Source organism: Parasteatoda tepidariorum, chromosome 5, assembly GCF_982258835.1.
Source record: "Parasteatoda tepidariorum strain Cologne lab strain chromosome 5, Ptep-v5.0, whole genome shotgun sequence".
In the NCBI taxonomy this organism is placed as follows: domain Eukaryota; kingdom Metazoa; phylum Arthropoda; class Arachnida; order Araneae; family Theridiidae; genus Parasteatoda; species Parasteatoda tepidariorum.
In genome coordinates this window covers 8,854,348-8,873,148 of record NC_141759.1, presented here as the reverse complement: position 1 = coordinate 8,873,148, position 18,801 = coordinate 8,854,348, and the positions used below count along the sequence as shown (strand labels likewise).

At 30.6% G+C, this 18,801-nt stretch overlaps 1 protein-coding gene across 1 annotated transcript; it reads left to right on the top strand.

Moving 5' to 3' along the window:
• The first annotated feature begins 271 nt into the window (after positions 1-271).
• On the top strand, positions 272-17,584 carry LOC147808552 (uncharacterized). The gene is made up of 6 exons (XM_087165205.1): positions 272-369; positions 3,506-3,587; positions 12,053-12,271; positions 13,732-14,190; positions 15,826-15,910; positions 17,412-17,584. The coding sequence occupies exons 1-6, from the start codon at positions 346-348 to the stop codon at positions 17,443-17,445; spliced, it is 903 nt and encodes a 300-aa protein (XP_087021331.1). The 5' UTR covers positions 272-345; the 3' UTR covers positions 17,446-17,584.
• Positions 17,585-18,801: the final 1,217 nt, after the last annotated feature.

Here is an 18,801-nt window from a genome sequence, read left to right as displayed (position 1 = left end):
TTTTTTCTTTATATCGTAATTACTGCTGAGCTATACTATTAATATTACTGTGATTGAATTTCTATCTAAGTTATTCAATTCTTTATAACAAAAGCAGAAAGAAGGGGAAAATAATTAATTGAAAGTAAGTTATTGATCTTTTTTTAATAAGTTATTTTGCTTAAAGAACTTTACGAATCGGTTAACGTAGAAATTACATTTTTTTTAAAAATACCATTTAAACCGATTTTCTTTCGAATAGTTGCATGAATGCTTGAAATCTTTACAGATTCTGGAAGCTTCTATTTGCATGTCCATACTAAAACGATAAATGAAGCTTTCCGATGGCAAGAAGTGAAACAAGATATGGAGAAATATAAAGATTTTCATGTAAGTATCAAATATTAGAAATTTTAAGTAGGTGAAGTATGAAAATTTTTTCTTTTTTATGTACTAAATTGTACAATTTTAGCCAGTTGTTGTAGTTTTACCCATCACACTCATTCTCATGAAGTAAGTAGTGTAGATTTAGTCAAATATACAATGAGAAAAGAAAACATCATGAATAGTGTTTAAGATGAGAGTCGCCTTTTTTCTATGCAGGACGCAATCGTTCGAGAACCCATCCTTTACCCTTTCGACCCCACTTTTAAAGCATTAAAATTTAAGTATGAAAATCAGTATAAGTTAAAGCTGACATATTAAAATAAGTATACTATGAGTTCAAAATTTTCTACTTTTCTGGAAATCTCATGAAACAATGCGTCCCAGTCATCTTGAATGTTGTTAAAATATCTACATATAGCATGGGAATAAATAATGAAAATATCAAAAATGCAAGGAATCGCATTATTCTTACCAGATGTTATAGAAACCAGAAGTTGACGGATTAAAATAATCAAAACAAAAACAAAAATTTTGTCTTATGATGTTTTTATCACTAATGGGATATATTGTCCCACTAGTAAGTACGATTAGGATATATTGTCCCAATGGTAAGTAAGATTGAGACAATATATCCTACCGAACGAAATGCGTCAAAATTTTAAATTCTGATACTAAATAGGTGCAATTATTACCATTATAACAACAATAAGAACAATTATAACTCCTTTACTCAAAATATGACAAGAATATATACGCCTCGGGATCTGATCAGGGGTAAGCCAATCCCTGTAACTTAGGGGTAGAGAGCAACCCACCACGAGTGGTAATTACCGGGATGGCGAGGTCCCTACTTTAACAGAGCCATACTTACTAACACTTCTACACACATCCTCACATTCCCTTAACTCACCCTATTGTATGTATTCCCAAACTGTAAATATTCAATAGTGTTTATTTTCCCATTGTACTTTAATTTTACCTTTTTTCATGTTTTACCTTTTTTATTACTTGCAATTTTGTTATTACCTAATAATTGCAGAGTGACATTTTTTCTCTCTCTAGAACTCCATTTTGCTCCCCAAATTTTATTTTTGTCGTGTATGTTTCTTAGTCTAATTTCAGGATGAATGAGAAAAGGGCCGTAAGGCCTCAGACGCCCAGTTCAACTACAACGAACGAATGGCAAGAATATAGTTGTACTTCTTGCCCTTGAGGTGGCTGCAAGACAAATGAGATTAGTCATATATGTAGCGAAAACAAAATCTATGTTATTCTCAAGAAACAGAGTCCCAGACCCCTATCTTGAAATAGATTCTGATAGATTTGAAACAGTAGTGAGTCTTACTTACTTAGGATCAATTATTAGTATTGACAGACTGACTATTGAAATAAAAAATTGGCTCTATCTAACAAATAAGGCTGTCTATGGGGTGAGAAGATTTATTAAATCTAGGTTTCTTTCTATGCAAACAAAGCTCTTCATCTACAAACTTTTATCAGACCAGTCTTAATATACGCTTCTGAAGCTTGGACAATGACAAAACTGGAGGAAGATTGTGTCACAACACTTGATGGAAAGATTTTACGGAGTATACTTGGAGATTTAAATGAAAATAATAACTGGAGAAGGAGATTTAATTTTGAACTGTACAAGACTTACAAACAACCAGATATTATTAAATACATAAAAATAAATAAAATTAATCGGATGAACCACGTGATTCGAATGACAATAGAAAAAAAAAGATACTGCTTTTTAGACCCACCGGAACAAAAAAGAGGGGAAAGCCGCGGCTGAGATGACCTGATTCGGTGGAGTCTAATTTTCTTGCAATTAATAAAATGAATTGGAGAACAAAGATAAATCGGAAGTCACTATAGAGTAATCTTCGAAGGAAGGCATTACCCTACACAGGGCTGTCTGGCTAACTATGATAATGATGACAGTTGTACTTGCTTCAAAATTCAGAAAATACGCAAATTAAAACGAGATTGAATGCCGTGCTCGCTAACAGAAGTCTACCATTTGGAATATGAGAGTGTTTGCGAAGTTCTTTTAGTAAAATTTTTATTTCCTAATGCCTAAAAACCCGTGCAATATTTTTAGCAGTGTACATATTTTAGTGTAGATACGAATTATTAGTGTAGATGCGTTTTGACTTATCCAAAATTAATGTTAGGAATAAAATAAATCATATAGAAGTTCATAACTTTTAAAAAAAAAGACATGTTTAAAAAAAGAACTCAAGGAGTTGAAGTGATTAACCATTGCAGAACGTTCCATTGACATGTTTGGTAGTTATTTTTCTGTAGTCAGCCTGTACAGAGATACCAACATTCGGTCATAAAAGAAAAATAGTGAAAATTAAAAATTTGCTTTAATGTATAAATGTAGATACTCTTAAAATCAGAACATCATCTCTTACTGGGTTAAAATATGCGTCAGCAACTATGGTAAATGACAAATTTTGTGATTAAAGACACCTTTGAACAATGGCTTTGTTGTATTTATACAATCACTTCGTGATTTCTATCAAACTCAGTTGTAGGAATTTCAAATCGAAAATAAGATATTTTAGGAAAGTTACAGATTTTTTTTTTTAAATATTTTTTTTACTTGGTTTATATTTTGTCTGAATGTAGAAGTTTATAAAGAATGTATAGTTTATGTACGTTCATGTATACTTATCTGTTCTTTTAAAAATGACACTTACGACAGTAAAACATATCACATTGACCTATTGCATCACATACTGAAATGTATTGTTGCCTTTCTCCTACCACTCCTTACGTGACAGAGAAGTGGAAACACTTAGAATTCACTTGAATGAGATTTAGAAACTTCTGATCAGGAATATATTTTTAAATGCATAAAAATCGAAGCTTGTAGAGTAAAACCAATTGTAGATTTGAAATCAGCAATATCTGGAAATCAGCAACATCTGGAATACAATCGAAAATATCTGGAATCCGTTTTAGAATCAAACGCAACCGAGAAGAGTAATCTAAGAAGATAGGAATAAAATAATAATTTTACTGCTCCCTTATATTTAAATTTTTTTTAAAAATCGATACTAGGTGTACAGACCAACCATACTAAATTATAGACTCAGAGACTAATAAAATTCATTCTTTACAGATAGAGTTTCAGATTTATAGTACGATTGATGCAATTATTGTAGCTGTGGATGACGTTAGGATCATAAATATGAAATGCTCAGGTAAAAATGAAGTTTTCTCATACAATAGGAAAAGTCAGTATGGTTTATGTTTTCAATTCATATTTAAGCAAAATCACACACCAGTTTCGAGTTAGAGAACTGCCAGATTCTTTCTGTAGATCCAAAAAAGTTATTTCTTCGAATGACTAATTTTGTTTTATCAAAACAATCGTATAAGGTTTTATCATTAAATTTACAACATTGTTTATATTTTACTCAATTATCCATGCGCAAAGATCATAATAGCTGAAGACACTAAGAATCAATCTTTTTTGTTCTCGTGTAGAAGAAAGATCAAAGTTCATGTGGCCAACGTCGACGACCGTTTTCGAACTCCTGTCTTTTAGTAACATAATAAAACATCCACATTGTGAACGCAAAACCCGAACAACTCAAATAAGCTTTAAGAATTCATGTTGCAAGCTTGCGTACACTAAATAAAGTGAGTGCTAATTTTGATTTTCTCTCATATTCATAAGAGCAGCGTTTTGACGTTAAATTTGCCCATATTCCTTAAATTGCCTCTTAGCTCTTCAAACAAGTAATCGAACCTAAGAACTTCAATTTTATCAGTCAAAACATTATTCATTTTCGGAATTCTAAGTGAGAATTGCTTTCCTTCAAATAAATTATTAATCATTTCTAAAATTAGTAATAAAATGAAATAGTTTTATTTGGATCAAAACTATTGCTTAAGAGTTTTTTATTTCCCTTTATCACTCTCTCTATATAAAAACGCATGCATATGTTTGTTAAAATCTCGAAAAGTTAGAATATATTGGGATCTTGTATATATTTAGCTGTTAGCAAAATATCAAAGGGTTGTGAGTAATTAATTACACCTTTCCGGCATTATGCGGTTCGGGAATATTGTTCAATAAATTTCATTTCTGAAACCCATTATTATAATAAAATAGTGCCCGGTCATGGAGTCAGCATTTTTGAAAAATATTTTAAAGAAGCAAACAAAAATTTAAATATTTTTAAAGCACACTACACTCATAGTTTAAATGTAAAAATAAAGCAATCTGGAAGCAAATATGCAAGACAACAGAAGTTATCAAGTATTGAAGAAACATTACATGTAACCGTTTCAGTTTTATTTTTAAACATAAATATTCCTACATTTAATCGTTCAATCTTTCTATTCGTTGGATTTTGTGTAAATTGATTTTAGTGTTCTTCGAAAAGTCCAGTGTTGCTAATAGCCATTAATAACAGAGGACGGGCTTAGTTATTATTCATATGTGTTGGCGGCAAAAGATATTGTGTCTTAATAGTGGTTATAGCCGCACAAACTGGGCAATACATAAAAAAAAACAATGACGAAAAGTAGTAAAAGAAATTTCTCACTTGAGTCTACCATTTTACCTTAAAAAGAGCAGTTCTCTAATTTCAAAATCGAAAAATTATGGCAGATAGAACTGTGTTGTTTTTGAGAAAGAAATTCTTAAGATGGAACAATTGTGCTATCTTCTTTTAATTTTAAAGGGGCATTAAAGACATATGAGTTCAATTATTCGAGGAATTATGAAGCATAAATCATGTTACCTTTTAAAATTTAAAATAAAATTGGATCTGAAATCTGCTGAAAGTATTCTTACAAAAAAGATTTCCATTCACTTTTCCGTCTTCTACCCAACAAGATCCCAAACTGAAAGAATTCAGATGTTTTTCATATGTTTCGACATTAAGCTCCGATAACAAGTTCTGATATTAAAACTTACTCATGTACCGTTACCCCTTTGGCTGTGATCTCAAAATTTAAATTTAGAACGGTTACCCAGGTTATTTCGTAGATAAATATCTAATGAATTCCAGAAAACTTTTAACATTTAAAACTCATTTTTATTGCACCTCTAAATCTTCAAAAAACATATTTTCACACATTTCCAAATGCTAACATGGGAATAAACATTTATACATTAATTAAAACAAAAATGCAACCTTAAACCACTCAAGCATAACCTTCAATTTCTACAGTTCAAAAAAGACATTTATAAAATAAGAACTGCATTTAACATTACTAAAAACACAGACTTGGTTTATGATATCTATAAATCACACTTAAATACTGATTGTTCTCCTACACAAAAAAACACAACATAACAGTTCAGAATTTACGGTAAATGATTCCTCTAAAATGTTAACGAAATAAAATTTAACGTTTTATAAGTACCCAAAAGAATTTACTGTAGGCCCATTTCTCCAGCTATTCTAATTTCAAGAGACTTAGGCAGGTAGAAGGGGAACACCGGACGTCCAGCATAGATTCCTTCGGACTTGGCCCATCGTCTCGAGGATATCGACTTTTGGCTAATCCCGGTAGTCCTTCCCGCTAGAGACTTCAGTTTAGCTTTCCCTAAGATTACGATCCACCATCTCCGAGGTACTGTCACGAACCACTCCTTCAGCGGACAAACTCCGCATCCCCAAGATACTGCTCTGGTTAACCGCTTACTGCTGATTACTACTGCTACTGCTTTCAGCCATCATCATCATCATCATTTGGGATTGCTCAGGGCCTTTAGGCCCCGTAGGGGCCTTTTACCCTTCCATCTGGTACTAGTGAGATCTGACTTGGTTGTATCTGTGCTAAAAGAGAAGGAGAGAGAGAGAAAAGAAGGAAACAAATGTAATATTAGTTTAATATTAGATGTGCGCGACTGCAGCGCCCAAAGCCACGCCTACATTTGAAGTTGAAAATTAGCGCCAGTTATGGCTAGCGGAGAAATATCAAGTAAATAATATTGAGATAATGCAATCAGCGCCAATAAAGTTTAGCGGTAAATGTTACAACTAAATTGGCCCTTTTAAAAGCCTTTTTTAATATTAAAATTTTTTAAAATTAATTAAAATTTTTCGAAAGTATTGCATCACTAGTTAGAAAGTATGCAATAGGTCTGATTTTAGAGTCCTCTATTAACATATCTGCCTCAAAAATTTTATAAAAATTTGCTGCATTACATTTCATCGCATTTTTAAAAAATTTGGAATTTAGATCAACAATTGTTTCAGTTAAGGTTTTAATGTGGAAATCTCTATGGATGGCACTATTTCTTATGAAGTATGGCATTCCACTCATTTTTCTTAGAATTTTATTTTGGAAAGTATTTAATTTCTTTGTTTGCTTTTTATTCAAGTTGCACCAGGCTGGGGATGCATAAGTTAAGATCGGTCGAATATATGTTGTGTATATGAATTTTTTGTTTTTAAGGGACATTTTTGAAAAGGGTCCAAGGATACATTTCAGTTTATTATTAATGCCATGGGCTTTACCAAGAATATTATTAATATGATCGTCCCAGTTTAATTTATTATTAATTGTGAGACCTAAATATGTAGCTTGGTTAACAATTGGAATTTGGTTTTCATAAAAGGTTAGAGTATTTGTAATAATTTGGCTTCTTGGCTTCTTAATAATAAGCACTTTGGATTTTTGAGCGTTAATATCAATTTTCCAATTTGAGCACCAAGTTTCAAGTGTGCTGATGTTATCCTGTAGTTTTAATAAGGCATTATTTGCAGATTTTGACTTAATAATAATTCCTGTATCATCTGCAAAGAATGCAGTGAGGCAGTTGTGATCGGTTCTGTTAATTGGAAAATCTTGTGTAAAAAATAGATAAAGAATGGGTCCAAGGATACTTCCTTGGGGGACCCCAGCTTTAATAATACGCCTAGTTGAAAGTGTATCATCAATTTTAATTTTAAATGAGCGGTTGCTTAGGTAGTTTTTTAGTAGAATAATTAGGTCACTATTAAAGTTTAATTTAATCAATTTATTGATGAGTCCAGCATGCCAGACTCTATCAAAAGCTTTTGTTACATCTAGCATTAAAAATGCTGAGCATTGCTTGTTTTTAATGGCTTGGCCGATGAATTCAATTATTCTAATTAACTGTTTAGTTGTACTTAATTTTTTCCTGAACCCATACTGTTCGTCGGGTAGTGTTATGAGTTTGTCTTCAATTCTGTAATAGATTATTCTTTCATATATTTTGCTTAATGAGGGGAGTAAACTTATAGGTCTATGATTTTGAGGCATTACTGGATTTTTAAGTGGTTTTGGGAAAAGAATAACAGTGGCTTCTTTCCATTTAGTGGGAAAATAGCATAATTTAAGGCAAGCGTTAATGATATTAGTTATATAATTAATGCAATTTGTTGGTAAATTTTTAATCATTTTGTTAGTGATTTGGTCACCTCCTGGTGCCTTTCTAGGTTTGAGCCTTTTAATTAGTGCTGTAATTTCATCATTGGTAGTGGGACTAATGCTATTTTTCATTACTATATTACTGAAATAATTTCTGTTTTCTTTTAAAATTTGATCTTCGAAATCATCATTAGTATTATTGTTGTTTTCTGTAAATTGATCCTCCATCGTGTCTGCAAAAGCTTCAGCTTTGTCTTCTGAAGTGAAAACTAGACCATTTTTACCGTGGATGGGTCTATTTATATTTTTATTAATTTTAAGAGCTTTAGCTAATTTGTGGATAGAATTATCGTCGGTGTTAAGTGCTTCAAGTTTCTCTTGCCAACTTTCGTTGCGATGATCTTGGCACTGTTTTTTAATTTTTTTGTTCAAGTAGTTTATTTCAGATTTAAGCTGAGGATCAAAAGATTTATGCCATTGTTTCCGAATTTTGTTTCTGTATTTTATCAGTTGTCGGATGTGGTCGGGAAGTTTCATGAAATTAGGGATTGCTATTTTTTCGGAGGTTGATTTATAAAATGCATCTGTTAGCATAGTGTTAATTTTGCTAATGGTTAGGTCTATATCTTTAGGACTATTAAGTTGGTAGTCATTTGGTTCCAAGTTTTCCAGATACTGTGTATAGTTTTGCCAATTTGTTGTTTTAATTTTTTGGGGGTTTGCTTTGGTATTTTGCAAGAATGTGGAGAATACTGGTAAATGGTCTGAGGATAAATCATTTATTACATCAGCACATAGGGGATAATTTGAGTTTGTAATAAAGTAGTCAAGAATATCAGGTCTATGATTAGCAAAGCTAGGGTAATAGGTTGGATGTATTGGTGCTACCACTTTTAAATTTTTTCTATTTATAATGTCTTTTAGTGCAATTCCATTTTTATTATTATTTCGACACCCCCAAATAGTATTTTTGCTGTTGAAGTCACCTCCAACAATGGTGTCTATGTTATCATTAAAAATTGAGTCAATATCTTGTTGTTTCAGGGTATTATTGGGAGGATTGTAAATAGATGAAAATTTATATTTTTTATTATTAATGCTTAGGATAATTGTTACTAGTTCAAATCCATTGCTGTTATCAATATCCAGTAATGTAGCATTGAGATATCTTTTTGAGAGGATCGCGGCCCCGCCGCCTTTATGTGTGAGTCTATCACACCTGAAAGTATCATAATTATTAATATTTAGTTTATGTTGTGGGGTGAGGTGCGTTTCTGTAAGCATACAGATATCTGGGTCGTGGTTTAACAGAAAATTTCTTAATTCGTCTAATTTAAATTTAATTCCATCCGCATTCCAGAGGGTTAATGTAATTGATTTACTTGTATTAGTTGTATTAAGCATTATTGATATTGTTTCTATTAAGAGCTGAGTTTAAAATATTGGTGAGTCCAAGTCCATTAATGCTATCTATTAAAGATTTAAGTTCGGCTATTAAGCCTTTTGCTACAGTTATAGTCTCTTTTAGACTATTATTTATGGTTTCGGTTTCGTTATCGGAATTTTTTAGGATATCAGCATATGATTTTCCTGTGATAGTTCTAGTCGGAAAGAATTGAGGTCGTTTATTGTAATTGCTATTATTGTGGTTATTTATTTTTGGCCTTTTTGGGCATTGGCTGTAATTTGCCGTGTGATCACCGTTGCATAATGCGCAGGTTGCTTTTGAATCTGATAGTTTTAAACATTGGCTGGTTAAGTGATCTCCAGCACATTTTAGACATTTAGGATCATGCCTGCAAAAATTAGCAGAGTGAAAGAACTGCTGGCACCTGTGACATTGCTTGGGGCCCGGTCGTCCCCTATATTTTTCGATTTTGATACCACTTAGATTATTTAGCATAGTTATGTTATACACATTTTTAGATTGTGCGCATAATGGTAATGTGATTAAATAAAGTGGGATAGGAGTTTTAGTGCCATTTCGGCGACTGGTCATTTGGGTCATGCTAATTACATTTAATTGATGTTCATCCATTAATTCCTCTTTAACTTGATTAAGGTCTATATTAATAGGCAAGCCTCTGATGACAACTCTCATTTGCTTGTCATCTGGGATAATAAAGGTGTGGTGTTTAACGTTTTTTGCTATGAGAAAATCTATAATTTTCCTGCAAGTATCATTATCATGTGGGTAGATTTTAATAGTATCAAAGTATGTTCGACCGTGAAATTCGGTCATTTTATTCATCCTTAGTGATTCATTTAGATCATTCCATGTTACTTTGTCGTCTTTAATTATTATTGGGGGGGTTTTGGTTTTAGGTACTTGTTTGTTTACATTTGAATTAAAATTTAAGTTTTCATTTTGAAAATCGTAAGTTTGTTGGTTGTTTTCTATTAGTTGGATAGGATCTTCAGAGTCAACCAATGGGATACCGTTATTTGAGTAGGTATTCGTATCCATTTCTCCTTCGTCGTTATTATTATTTATAGGGGGAAAATCATTTTCGTATTCTCCATCGCTATTTTTATCATTAAGTTTTTTCGAAATCGAGTTAGAATCACCCGATAATCGTCTTTTAGGTTTAGAAATTCGGGCAGACATTGAATTGATAAGTATTTGCCTAGGCGTTAAGGGTGAGGATCCAGGGCTGGTGACGTAAGCACCTTTCGGGGTTTCTGCATTCTCATTGGCTGTTAGCCTATTTTTCTTAGTGGGATTCCGATTTAATGTAGGAATATGAGATTTTTCTGAATTATTCCCAGTCAATTTAATTTCATTTAATTGCTGGAATTTATTTGATGTTGTTATAGGAACAGTAATTGTTGGGGATTTGGGTTTAGCACCCCTTTTAACTGTTTGATAATCCTCTCCCTTGGGAGTAGCATTTGATTCGTATTTTGACGACTTGCTCGACGCCATACTGCTTTTAAATGAAGCATCAGGATTTATGTCATTATAAAAGCCAAATGAGAGTTTATGTTCTTCATTTTTTGATGCTGGGCATTTTCCAGCATCTCTGTTTATCAGTAAATTAATCTGATGTTGGATATTATCTCGAGTAATTTTATGTTGCCTCAGAAAAAATTGGTTTTGTGGGTTGGGCTCGGCCAATTGAAGGTCGGCAATAATATTATGCTCTCTAAAGAGTTCATCATACAAGGAATCTTTAAAGGAATCCAAATCAAACGTTTTACTCAATTGCTCTTTAGCCATAGCAAAAATAGTAATATCCCTAATCTCAATAAATTTAGACCGACAACCAAGGTTGCTAGGAGAAATTAGCTAAAAGCAATTCAACACAGTGATATAGTCATACGTGACCGTTAGTTATCACCTGAAAATCAGTCACCCTGAGCCACTTGGGCGTTCTTGACAAGGGAAGGATTTCAGTGAATGCTTATCTCAATATTCAATAAAAATAATCAAATTAATAATAAGAGCAATCGAGATATAAATAACATACGTGCTGATGAGATGATAACAGTCTTAAAAAAGACTAGGATAGTAGTTAATAGGTGGTCTTGAAAAAGACCTTTTGTTTTGAAAAAATGACTGCCTGTTTACAATAACTCCGACGAACTCCAGAACTTTTCTGAACGAACGAACTCGAACCGAACTGTCTGAACTCCTACTGAGGAACCGAACTCTTCTCTACAATCACGGGATCGCTTTTATACTATCTCCTGCTTTCAGCCACATTCGTCGCTTCTCTTTTATCCTCCCTTCAACAAGGCGAAAGAATCTAGACTGACCTGTTTACCATGTCCAGAGTCATCCCGCATCCGGCGGACGTCAGAACCAAAAAAAGATCCCTGAGAAAAGCCGTCATAAATCCACCAATACCCTATACAAGTTATAATACCATCCTCAATAAATATTAATAAATTTAGTTACATAGATTTCACCCCAAAAATCCCTTTTTAAGACTAATTCAGAATTTCTAAAAAAAATATCATTATTATGATTGAATTTAAACTTTACCGTAGTGGTGCCATCTACAGAAAAATAATCTATCTTTGAAAGTATTGAAAAAAAAACCTATAATAAATTTCAATTTATTACACTCATGAATAGGTACAGCTGTGTCTTTTTAATATTATGAGTTTATTGAACCTTTCTTAGATTTCTGTACTTTTTACTTTAAAGTAGAATATTTACTACATATATAAAATTTTTTTAGAGAATTATCAAGAGAGAATTATCAACTTCAAAATGGAGTTGTTTAACCGACTCTAGGAGAAACTTTAGTTTAAAGAAAAATCTTAATTAATCTGTAATATCAAAATTTAATGCGTTATTTAGATATGAAGGATATTGCAAGTACATCCACCCCGACAAAAGAATTCACTTCAACAAATACTCCAGATCACTCTACTAGTACTTATACTACTGAAAGTACTTCAACAGTTGGTTCAAATGACGAAGAGAAAACTGGTACGACTATTTTCACCAGGGAAGATCAAAATACAGAACCTTCCTCGACAACTAAAAGAACTTCTCTTGAAGATACAATTTCCAGCAGTAAGTAGTTTCATGAATAGTTAAGGTATATTTTCAGCAGTAAAGTTGCATAGACGCCGCTGAAATTCCACATAACTAAGATAACAAGCTTCCTCTAGAAATTAAAAAAAAAAAAAAAACCTGTAGTGAAACTTCTGTACGAAAATTTAAAACCTACCTATTTTTTTTTCTTCCAAATTAGTAATCTTAGAGTAGAGTGGTCTTTCATAGATTCAATAAAAGAATTAATTTTTTTCTGAAAAGTTAGAAGTGACTTTTCAAATTTTCTTCTAAAAATTTTGCAAAAAGTTTTTTAGTTTTTTGTGAAAACTGCTCATCTTATTTATAAACCTATTTTCTGCTACCTTTACATTTGAACAATATTATTATTCGTCGTAAAACGTAAATTTTGAAGAAGTGGTATTTAAATAATATTTAAAATAAGTTGATAATTTTTAATATGATAACCATTTTAGTTTTTTAAAAAGACACCGAAAATGCCTAATTTCAGACCAAAATTTTATTACTTTTGTTATATTTTGGTAATCTTAAATGGTTTTGTAACTTCAAAAAAGAAATTAAAAACTGCAATGATTAAGTTACCATTTATTATGTTTTTGAAGTACAAGAGAGAGCACAAGAGTTTCTGCGGCTGAGGGTCAGTTTTTAAATTGTGTGGAACTGCAGCTTCAAATTCATAAATAAACAATTTATATACTGTTAATGCAATCTGTCAAATTTTTTAAAGTGGTAATGAAGTAGAATTAAAAAAAATTTCAATTTGAAGAAAAAACAAGTAGATGAGAAACCTTTTCGAATAATTTTGTAATGCTCGTGAGGAAGTGTAGTTTTAACCATTTTTTAGTAACCGTGAGAAAAATATAGCTGCACTCTAAAAACAGAAAAAAATTAAAAACAGGATACAGACACATAGTACCATATATTTTCTTCACATAAAAGTTACATAGATTATGTCCATCATGGATATAAAGGGCGCCAAAGAAATCAAATGATCAAAACGTTTTCATTCTTTGAAAAGTACAGAAAAAAAATCGTCGCTCTTTTTTACTTTTTAAACAGCAACTTTCCTCTTCAGCAGCAGAAGATGAAGAAAGAAGCAGTCGCTGAGAGTTTTCGGTACATGCTTATCATTTTCGTGCATTTCATTTCCAGTATCCGCCAACTGCCGTTGTCACTTAGTACTTTTCGTTGCAAGATTAATCGAGATTTAGGACCTAAGTTTCTCGTCAATTACCAGTCTTTATCTTTTCGAGAAAAAAAATAGAAACGTTCATACAAGAGGGGTTTTAGGAGGATCAAAGAATATAGGCGTTGTGATTCTTAGTAAAATAACGATTTCTTTCCTTCCAAGTTTTAATGTTTTATGACAATTTTAATTTATATCGTCCTTTTAAACAAAGAAATGTAATTATTCAGTTTCTAAATACACATAATGTAATATCCTATTTTCTGTCGTTTAGAGCTTAGTTCATATTCACCTACATTTTCATTTGAATCAACAAGTGCTTCAACGAAGGGTAACAACATTGCTACTTCAGAGGAAAGTACTTCAACCCATTTTACCAACATAGTGACTTCAGGTGAAAGTACCTCATCGCAAGTTACCAACATTGCCACTTCGGGAGATATTATTTCAACACACTCTTCCAGTAGTGGGACTTCATGTCAAAGTACTCAAACGGATTTTATTGGCATTGTGACTTCAGGTGAAAGTACCTCATCTCAAGTTACCAGCATTGCCACTTCAGGTGAAAGTACCTCATCGCATTTTACCAACATTGAGACAGATGAAAGTACAACGACTATTAGTACAAGTGACATCGATAAGACTGGAGTATTTACCAACACTAAGGAAGGCAAAGAGGAAAATACCACTTTAACAACTGCAATGCCTTTGATTAATGAAGCAACAGCAAAAAGTAAGAACTTCAGTAAAATCACTTAAATACGGAAATAAGTAAATGAAAACTATTGAGTTAATATGAAGTATGCTTATATAGGAAGGTTGCCTAATTCGTACAACTTTTAACATTTAAATTTTTATGACTCACAAATCACTTACAATTACATTTGAAGTGTCTTAATAATAAAATAAGACTGTTTAGCTTCTTTTATTATTTTTAGTAATAATATTTTTGCAGTAAGTAATGAAAAATTATTGTTTACGCAAGGTCTGAGATGGGTTCGGTTTATGAAACCGGTTTTCTAATTCGTACGATCCCTAAAAATTTTATGATTTATATGATTAAGTGAATTTATATGATTAAGTGAATAAATAGATTATATATAACCAAAACAACCTTATTTAGAAAAAGCCATAGAATGAAAATAATAAGACCACTCTATTTAATGAAGAAATACCAATGGTCACCTACGATCATAATCATATTTCAACGACTATCAAGAAATCTAATTCTGCTTATCAAGCACTTCTACCATTTTTTTCTCACAATTCCAAGACGTCTTTAATTACAAGAAGAAACATTTATTTAATGTGCATCCTGGTTTTTTAGCAACATAACACAGCACAATGACCTCAAAATTAAAAACTCTTATCTGCAAAGATTAAACGCATCGTTCTTCTACGAAGCTTCAAACTGTGCACAATGCAATTTCTAATCCTCAATTTCGATTCAATTAAATATTATTAAATCGAATATGATAAATGAAATAGATTAACGCTCTATTCAGTTATGCCGCAGCCTTCATTATTAACGACAGAGTATTGTCGAAATACTTTAACCACTCAATTTAAATTATCAACATCTTCAAGATGAACTGATTCATCTGAAGCAGTAGACCTTCGGGGGAGGGGAAGTGATACAGGGACTTGAGATATTTGTTGATTCGCATCAATATTTAATGATTTTTGTAAATATGTACACCTATTTTGTAAATAACTCCCTTATCCCAGATTATTTTTTGATTTATATCTTTCATTTTGTATACCTCTTCATCTTTACAAGATTTTGATTATTCTCGTTTAATTTTACGCTTACGTAAACAAATCTCGCACTCTTCTTTCCTCATTCTTTTTTACCCAACTTAAATAAAAGAGCATCTAGCGAACAAATTTCCACAAATTTAATTTTTTACTATAAAACAAGATTTATTAGCAAATGATAAAATCCTTCTAATAATGGTGCGTACAACAAAGTGTAATGGTACTAGGAAGTAAAACTTACGAAAGAAGACATAATTTTATTATGGATAATCCCCAGCACCAATGCAGGCGTCATTTTTAACTGATCTTATTTAATAGTACAAAGCCAAATGTGTGAAAAATCTTTATAATTTTGAGTTTTCTTATAAAAGTAAGAAAACTATTTGCTTGAAATTTTTTTAAAAATTTTAAGATTTTCAATAAAATTACATTTTTTTATCCATTTGTAATTTATTGACTGTCTCTTAAACATCAAAAATCTTTAAACTTCATTGATATATCTGAGAAATTGAGAAATCGCATGATCTAAACACTTCTAAAATTATTTCTGTTCTATGTCGACTCCTAAATTCCATGCTTAATTTTATAATATTTTTATAATCATTTATAGAGCAACCACTAGTGTTTATTGTCCTGGGAACTACTTTCTTATTAGTTCTTGTTGGAGCCACTTTGTCAGCACTAACATACAAAAGGTATGTATCATGTTATTCCTTATTATAAGATTTGTGATATTGATGATCGTGGCAAGCATAGTTCAGTTTGACATGCATTCATACATGCATATTTCTCACTTCTTCAATTCGGAGCATAGGGCTTCCATTATAGCTTTACACTTCACGCTGATTGTGGCCAGATATTCTGTCTCTTTCCTCGTCTTTTCTACTGTTTTCAATTCACTTGTAATCGTTTTGTGAAATTCCTCTTCGAAAGCAAATATCACCCAATGCTTAATCCTTAGTTTTCTTGATTCGGCTTAAAATTACACGGCAACAGAGTTGAACACTGGTTGTCATAAACTAACAATTGGATCGAGTGTTCAAAGACGGTCATAAAATGAAATAAAAATATAATCGCCCAGTAATTTTAGATCTTCCTCTATTTCAATTGCCTTGAGGGCTCCACTATAAAACTCGTTTTAGTGTAAGTTTCTCAGCTTGACACGAATTAGTTTCAATATAAGGCAGGCAAATATATTTAAAAAAAAATACAATTATGCATTTTTTTACTTAGTCAATGTTTATAAAAAAAATCATGTTCATACGCATACGCTAGTGGCCTAAAGCGCGATACTGCAGTGAAAATTATATATATATATATATATATATATATATATATATATATATATATATATATATATATATATATATATATATATATATATATATATATATATATATATATATATATATATATATATATATATATATATATATATATATATATATATATATATATATATATATATATATATATATATATATATATATATATATATATATATATATATATATATATATATATATATAAGGGCAACAACCCCTATATTTTGGTGGATTTATTTGTCAAGAAGGCAGGAATAATGAGAACATGTTGAGCACAAGATTTTATTTACTAAATAGATCGTGAAGCCGAAGTCACATCCCCGCTCTCCCGGCTGGAGAGGGGGGAGGACAAAGTTCCAGTCAGATCCGACGGAGTTTAGTTGGTAAACATTATACACCAAAAAGCCACGCTAAAACATTGCTCCTGCATTATATAGGATGATTAAAGGTTGTGAAGAGGTTAGTCATATTGCCTTTTTCTGTGTATTCTTACGCCTCTTCAATTTATTTATTACTCATAGCAAATCGTTTAATCTTTCCATATATGGAAGTGAAAGATCTTAAAATAACTTCTCTTTTGAAGTATAAATCTAATTATTATTCATTGGCATGTTTTTAGCCTTGAAGTCCCGAAATAGAACTTCTACCCTTATCCTTTACTAAAGATATTTTATGAAAAGGAATGAAGTCTTAATGCTTTTATTAATACAAAAGTATTTAATTTTTGTATTACATATATATACCGTTTTTACAAATAACTCCTCACTTGTTAAATGGTGGTTTCAAATGTTTTGAGGTATCGTCTTACATATAACTTTAATACCTTACTAATTAACTAATTAATACCAATTTGCACTTTTATTTTTTTCAGGTTGAGGAAGAGTGTCCTGATTGCAATGAAGTGAAAGCATCTTCACTTCATGCATCTGAACATCACGTAGAATTAATAAACATCCTTATACTTTATGAAAACTTTATGTAGTTATGAATATAATAGTCTGTGTTGATTAATAAATTTTAATGATAACAACTATGAAAGATAATAAAGAATTTAATGTCATACTAAAATATTTTTTTAGTTCATATAAAAACTAAAAAAAAACATGGTAAAAAGTGTATTTTTTTCCCTTTTAACAATTTATTTTAAACAAATTAATTTATAATATACATTTTTATATGTTTATACGTAACCATTAAAATGGTATCCAAAGAGAGCAAATGCAACAAAATATAGTGACAAGAAAATAGCTTCGATGGTTGAACATTTACTCTTAAATTTAATATCGGTATTTTCTTTTATTAGTTATTTTTTTATTAGTTTCAATATATATATATATATATATATATATATATATATATATATATATATATATATATATACATATATATATATATATATATATATATATATATATATATATATATATATATATATATATATATATATATATATATATATATATATATATATATATATATATATATATATATATATATATATATATATATATACATATATATATATATATATATATATATATATATATATAATATATATATATATATATATATATATATATATATATATATATATATATATATATATATATATATATATATATATATATATATATATATATAATGAAAAAATGCAGATTAGCGTTGAAAATTAAGAAAATAAGGTAACATTGATAATAAGGATTTTTTTACTGCACATAAGATACAAGTACATAGGACTCATAAAATAAGTAAAAACACAAAGACAACATTAAAAGAAGAATCATTATTAATAAATAAAATACTTTTAAAATTTAAAAAAAAAACTAAAAAGTTGGAAAACAAAATAAGGGAAATATATAATTTCGTCATCAGCTCACACAATTATATCCGCAATAAAAAGTGCTTTCTAAATTGTATTAATACAGACTAAACACAACATATCTACAAAATAGTATACTATTGTAGTGATCATTCGATTGTTTCTATCAAGAGTATGCTATTCGCTTTCGCTATATTTATACATTAGGGGCCGTTCAAAAAGTACGTACATCCCGAAGGGGGGGAGGGGATTTGCTATATTGTACGGTTTTGTACGATGGGGAGGGGGAGAGGTATTACACAAAGTACGTACATTATAAGCATACACCAAATTTAAATTTGACTTTTTCCTACACACTCCTTAAAAAAATATTTAATTTTAATTAAAACATAATTATTTTAATTTTTATGAAAAAGGGGGGTAGACTAATAAAATGTACGTA

Coding starts and splice junctions, on each gene's coding strand:
- LOC147808552 (XM_087165205.1), top strand. CDS start 346: ATGGAGAAATATAAAGATTTTCAT. Junction 12,272..13,731: donor TGAAGATACAATTTCCAGCA/GTAAGTAGTTTC, acceptor TCTGTCGTTTAG/AGCTTAGTTCATATTCACCT. Junction 14,191..15,825: donor TAATGAAGCAACAGCAAAAA/GTAAGAACTTCA, acceptor AATCATTTATAG/AGCAACCACTAGTGTTTATT.